The following is a 6568-nucleotide window of genomic DNA, read 5'->3' as shown; positions in this document are numbered from 1 at the left end:
TTGGGCAAAGGTAGAGACACAAGGTGTCACCAAGCCAGGGAGAATAGACGAAACCGAGAGAAAGTCCTGTGATGCTTGTCCGAAAAACTTCAGGCTGTGGGCCAGCAAAGTGTGATCAGGGATGAAAGTGTGAGTGAGTGTCAGCTAAAATATTTGTAAATTTCTCCCTTCCGGTTAGTTTCTAGATAACCAAATTGGGGCTGGGGGCAAATCTCACAGCCTCTCCCTAACTTTCTCTTCTGCTGTAAAATCCCTTCCCTTCTGCCAAGGCTGAGGGCCAAACTCTCAAATGAACCCGAAGCAAAGTGGAGGGTAGGGACGTGGGAGTAGGGGGTAAGATGCAGCTTAAAGAAAGAGAAAGAAAGGAAGAGGGGCTGGGAGAGTGCCGCGTGAGGACGTTAATCACCCAGAACCTTTTAGGAAAATAGGGACATTTTCTCTCCGGGAGCAGTGAGTGATCTGCCTAGATCCAGTTACTCAAATGTCTTTCGAATACAAACAAGAGCAAAGAAAACACGAAGAGAAGCGACACGAGCCAGAACCCCGGAGCTTCAGGTCTGCCTACCTGTGAAAGGCCAGGCCCCCACCCCTCCCCACAGGTGTACCCTGGCCCCCGGCTCTCGGGAGGCAATCCTGCAGGTGACCTGCTGGGTTAGGTACCTCCGAGAGGAAGCGGACACTCGCAGGGGAAGGCGGAGTGCCGTAAAGGGACCCGAGGACCCACGAGAGAGGAATGGGGGCGAGGAGTGGAAACCGAGGGAAAGAGCGGTGGTGGGAAGGCAGTGGACGGCGCGTGGATGCGGATGACTGCAGCCGGGGGGCCCAGGGCAGCGGTGGTGGGAAAGGGGGCTGGAGGGCCACACCGGGCTGGCCGAAGCGGCCGAGGGAAGGAGGGGGGCGAGGAGCGCTCCGAGGCAGCGGGGACAAAGAGGACCGGAGAGGGAAGGGGGGCGCGGTGGGAAGAAGAGGGGCCCGGGAGAGGGGGAGGCCGCCGGCAGGGCGACGGGGCGGGTGAGGGCTGCGCGAGGCGCGGGGTGAGCTGCGAGGGGCCGCGCGGGGCAGGGGCCGGCGGGGCGGGGTCCGCGCGCCCGGAGGCGGTCCGGGCCGAGAGCGCACCGGCGGGGCGGGCGGCGCGCCAGCTGCCCGCGGTGGGAGGGGCGGAGCGGCGGCAGCGCGGGGAGGGGACCGGCGGCGGAGGGAGGCAGGAGGGGGAGCCGGAGGGGAGGGGCCGGGCCCCTTGTCTCCGCGGCTCCTCTCCTCAGTCCGCCCGGGGAGGAGGAGGAGGAGCGCGGCCAGCCGCCGCCGCCGCCGCCGTCCCAGCCTCGCCCCGCGCACCTGAACTCGCCGCGCCGTCCCGGGCCCCCGCGCCGCGCCCCGCGCCCCGGGCGCCCGTCCCGCGCGCAGCGCTGCCTCGGTGCCCCTGCGGGGCGCGTCCCCCGGGCCGCCTCCCGCTCTCCCGCGGTTCGCGTGGCCGCGCCTTTGTGTGCGGCGGCCGCGGCTCCCGGGCTCCTTCGGCTCCAGGTCGCTGCGCCCCTCCGGCCCCGCGTCCCGCGCGCCGCCCCCGGGACAACCCCAGCCCGGCGCCCCCCGACGGTGGATCTAGCGGCTTCGAGGAGGCGGGCACCGGCCCCGGCGAGCCCTAGTCCCGGCCCCGCGGCCCCGGGCCCGGCTCAGGCATGGATGTGAGGTTCTACCCCGCGGCGGCCGGGGACCCCGCCGGCCTGGACTTCGCGCAGTGCCTGGGGTACTACGGCTACAGCAAGGTGACCGGGCCGGGCTGAGGCCGGGGGGGCGGCGGGGCGGGGGCCATCTCTCCATCCCGGGCGCGCCCAGCTCCGCCTGCTGCACTTTTCTCTCCCCACTCCACTCCTTTCCCTTTGCGCCTTCGTCTCTGTCCAACTCTCTCGCTCTACTCTTTCTGCCCCTTCCCACCCCCCTTTTTGTCCCTCATCCTGCGCTCCCCTCTCCCCTCCGCCTCTCCTCCCACTATCTCACTCCCCCACCCCCCACTCCGCCGACTCTCTTTGGCTGCCCCCAAAGAAGCGAGGAGCAGCCCAAGAACTGCAAGGGGGCACTCGCTTTGTTGTTGTTATTAGTAAACCCGATCGCAGGCTCCCCGAGTTTGGGGTGGAGGGGGGCAATGCAGGAGTCCCCGATCTCGTGGTCTGATGACCTCGCCACCCCTCTCCCAGTCCATCTCACCTCCCCCACGCCCCCGAGAGCTGGACTCTGGGCCGCTTAGCGAAGGAAAGGAACTAACTTTTGAGCGTGCCCTGGATGGGGGGAACAGGGGGCCGGGAAGTGGTGGGACCCCCGCAGGTGGCCTTTGCTGCCCTCTCGCTGGGGCACTTTGGACCACGCAACGGAGGGGCCCGCTCTTCCCGGGTTAGCGCGAGTGGCTTCTCATCTTTCATTTTCTGGGGAGGGGTAAATTTGGCATTTCGGGGAGATCAGGGTTGGAGACCTCCACACCACGCCCTGGATCACCCCACCTCCGTCGCCTCCCCCTGCGCCAACTTTGAGGACCGAGCATTTCAGGTGGAGGAAGGTGGATCTCCCGGAAGGGCAGCTGGCGCCGCGCGGAGCGGCGAGTCCGTGCGGGAGCCGGAGTCCTTGGGCCAGGGCAGCGCGGACTCGCGTTCTCCATCCTTTCTGAAGCCCCCCCAAGGCCAAGCTTTGAAGGAAACATCACCCCGAGGGCGATATTCAGAGAAAGAGCTGTGCCTTTCGAATGTGGTTTTTCTTTCTCCTTTCCCCTCCCTGCTCCTCCCTCCCCCACCCCTACCCCCCTTTTTCTTTCAAATCGCAGTTTATGATTGCTGGGATAACAGAGGAGGAAATAAAGAGCCTGCAGAAAGAAAGGTGCTATACAAAACGAATGAGCATATCGCAGGAAGAAGGGGAATTGTATCTTGAGGGAGGAACGGTTTGCGGTGCCCCGTGGCTGATGGAGGCTTCTGTTCCTTTCTATTTGTTTATACTCCCATCCGATCGCAACTCCAGTGCTGAAGTTTGTGAAAGACCATCAAGGTCTCTCTCCTTCACCCTTGTCCCCTGTGTCATCATCGTCCAGCTCTGCGCCTGGCACTGAGGGGCCTCCCCGCAAGCATAGAAGGAAGGGACATTATTCAGAGTGTTTTAACCCTTTGGTGATGGGAGGGCGAGGCGGGAGCATTCAAGCTCTCCAAATTCCTGAGCTTTGAAAGAGAAGCAACAAAAAGCCCACCGAGGTAGCGAGAGTTACTGTTTAGTTTCTGTCCTCTGATTTTGGATTTACTCAGGTTATTAAATGCTTTAAAAAGTCCCCCATGTATGCTCAGTTAGGGACTCAGGCAGCCTAATTAAGTATGTAGTGTATCTGAGAATCCACCTAATTGTTCCAGTGGGGTATTATTTGTCTCCTTACAACTTAGCCTTGTGTATGCAAGCCTTGTCTAACTGGGCAGGCTCTTATTTTTGGAAGCCATTACCTTTCCTAATGTAACTACTTCTTTCTCTGATTTGAGATCAGCAACACTCCAATGACACCAAAATAGAAACCTTTTGTACTAATCCAGTCACTGCAATGCGTGGCAAATCTCTGTTCACTAGGATCCCAAGGGTACTTCAAGGGACCAGAGGAAATTGTGGGTGTTTTGTGTGTGTCTCTTTTTATTTTTTGAGAAAGGCTATTTGGAGTCAATTTAAACTCAGAGTGTTATTTATTTCAGGGAGGGTCTAGAAAGCTTAAAAACAGATAATATTTATTGAAATGCTTGTTCACCTTCAGGAGTAGGGACGCAAGTTGGATTGCTGTCATATTTTCTTAAAGCAGCTATTTGCCTGAAATAACTCGGTTTCATAGTAATTCTGCAATCTGTCGTCTTAAGTGCTCTGTGTACCCAACTTATGAAAGTTAGCACTTAATATTGGTACAAATCAGATTGCACTTATTTTAAGGGATGTTTGCATTTCATTCCTTGCAGATAAAAATACAAAAATCTTTCAACTGAGCCACGATACTATATTTTCCTACTCCATTTCATAAGTGAACAACCCAACTCTATTCCCTGTAATTTTTCTTTATGGAGGGAATGAAGTAGAAGAGGAAGTATTAACTTCATGGGTATAAAACAGCAAGTGCTAATTAAAGGTTTATAGCACTTCATTTCATAGCTAACTTGTGTGTCTGAAGTGGCATTATTCAATACAGATTTATATCGAAAATGTGAAAACTAGCGGACAAAGGCATGCATTTATTTTATTTGAAAACACCTGTAATTATTAATCTCCAAAGACTTTAACTTTTAATCATCTATATTATCTTTCTGGATGGGAAATGATGGCTTTCTAAGAAAGTCTGTTTCTGCCCTTTCTTGTTTTAATGACCATCTGGGAAACTTTAGAAGAAATACAGAGCCCTCTGCTCCAGGCTTAACAAGTGCAAAGTTAGCGCTTATCTTTAAGTTTATTTACAAACCGTGAATAATAGGGTTTCATTCATTTCTCTCTTTAACAAATGACTAGAGTCCTTTGTATAAATTATATCATGTGCATTATCTTTACATTCTGTGAGTATATGGATCCTTTTTAAATGTCAGCGATCATGAAAGTGTGTAACTCTGTCCATGGAGAATGGATGAAAGAGTTTTGAGGGTTCAAAAGTCATTGCAAGTAGGAGAATAACTTCAAATAAAATATAGCCAGGATCATTAAAATCAGTTAATAATTCATGAACCAGCCACTGATGTATAAACTTAAAGTCATCTCTATTTCCTCAGGGCTAATTTCCATTTTAATTTCAAGTGGAAAATCTATTGTTTGAGCATTTCTTTTTCTGATGCAGCTAACAAATTAAACTAACACCTATATATATATATATTTGAAAAAGGCCTTATCTTACTCAAGTGAATTAATGACCCATTGTCTATATATCTGGATTTTTTTCTTTCTCCGGGTTCAATTTGTCTTCACCAGTAAGAAGATAATATGCAACCTATCCATCAGCATGTTCAGAAGTCTGTTTTCCCTAAATAAACTGTTGTATTTAACATGGGTGTAAGCAAGATAAAAATCACACTGTGGGTTAATAATGAACTTGGACCCAACTCTAGTTACTTTCCTGCATATTCTTAGGGCTTCCCTGCCCCCTTTCAAAATACCGCTATTGACTTCTTACCCTATATAGAATGGGCCTAACTGTTGTAACTCTATCAGTCCCAAACATTCCTTTCTAATTACTATATGTGTTATTGATCACTCTGCTTAATTAAGACGCTCTGATGTGAACTCTTTTCCTCCACCTCATGGGCTTCTACCTTAACTAGCTTGAAGAGTAGGAGGACCTGAAGGGTGATTTGTCATTGGTCTATATTGGTGGAGACCATGGTTTAAATTGAGAACATATTGAGAGGGGAGGGGTGTAAGACTGAAACTCTCTTTACGTTAATATCTTGCACTAACATAAGAACTCATGATTTCATCTACAGGTTCTAGAGTATGGGAGTATTGAACTTTGAGAGCAGATTGAGAGATTTTTCCGTTAATATCTTGCACTAACATAAGAACTCATGATTTCATCTACAGGTTCTAGAGTATGGGAGTATTGAACTTTGAGAGCAGATTGAGAGATTTTTCATGTCTGGTATTTAAATAAGATGTGAAAACCACATTGTGAAAGAAATAAAATGTTTCTAAGGACCTTAAAGCAGGGGTCATAAACGCAAAATGTCTTTAGTGACATCTGGTTAACCTTCATGAAGCCAGGTGTTGTGGTTAAGTGGAGAACATGCCCCATTGAAAGGGGGCGCCTTGCTCAGCATTATTAGATTTTTGTTATACCAACATTTGACCCAGTATCTCCATATTCTGCATTTCTGTTTTTTTCAAGAGAATGATAATCTGGGTTTTTATGGGAAATAGCCTGAATTTTAAATATTGCAAATTAACAAACAATTGAAATCGTTATGTAGCACTCTCAAGCATGCTCAACTCTCGTCTTGACAAACTCATAGGCAGGTGAGAATTCAAAATATCAAATTTTTTAATCAGTCATTTCTAGTTTATGTTGAACTATGTGGGCGATTCTACTGCAGTGTCCACCTACATGGATTGTTCATTTGAGTGAGTGGGGGAGATACAATTTAACTACTTTCAGTGTAGTTCTAATCCAATCGTTTGGATTCTATTATTTGTTACTTTTATTGTCTCAAACCAATGGAATAGTTGTTATAGACCAGGATTTGGCAAACTGTATCCTGCAGGTCACATCTGGCCCCGTGACTGTTCTGGTATGGTCTGCAAGTTAAGGTTGGTCTTTGGATTTTTAAATGGTTGAAAGAATTTGAAAGAAGTATAAGATTGGATTGGCCAAAAGTTCATTCGGGTTTTAAGTAAATTGGTACAGAAAGTCCCAAGTGAACTTTTTGGCCAACCCAATATTTTGTGACTGTGAAAACTACATGAAATTGACTTTTGTGTTCCATAAATAAAGTTTTATTGAAACACAGCCCCACTCATTTGTTTACATCTTATCTGGGAGGTGGGCTGCTTTCACGCCGCAGTGGCAGAGTTGAGTCATGGTGACAAA

At 50.0% G+C, this 6568-nt stretch overlaps 1 protein-coding gene across 2 annotated transcripts in view; it reads left to right on the top strand.

Annotated features, from left to right (window-relative positions):
• Nucleotides 1–1197: 1197 nt before the first annotated feature.
• The window catches only part of TOX3 (TOX high mobility group box family member 3), a 120492-nt gene continuing 115121 nt past the window's right edge, over nucleotides 1198–6568 (top strand). For both annotated transcript variants that reach the window (XM_069549826.1, XM_069549825.1), the window contains exon 1: nucleotides 1198–1763. In XM_069549826.1, coding sequence (XP_069405927.1) covers nucleotides 1677–1763 — 87 coding nt within the window. In that variant the 5' untranslated portion in view covers nucleotides 1198–1676. The remainder of the gene's footprint in view (nucleotides 1764–6568) is intronic.

This window comes from Ovis canadensis, chromosome 14 (assembly GCF_042477335.2).
Source record: "Ovis canadensis isolate MfBH-ARS-UI-01 breed Bighorn chromosome 14, ARS-UI_OviCan_v2, whole genome shotgun sequence".
Taxonomy (NCBI): domain Eukaryota; kingdom Metazoa; phylum Chordata; class Mammalia; order Artiodactyla; family Bovidae; genus Ovis; species Ovis canadensis.
Note: the sequence above shows the minus strand (reverse complement) of the source record. Positions and strands in the feature narration are given on the sequence as shown.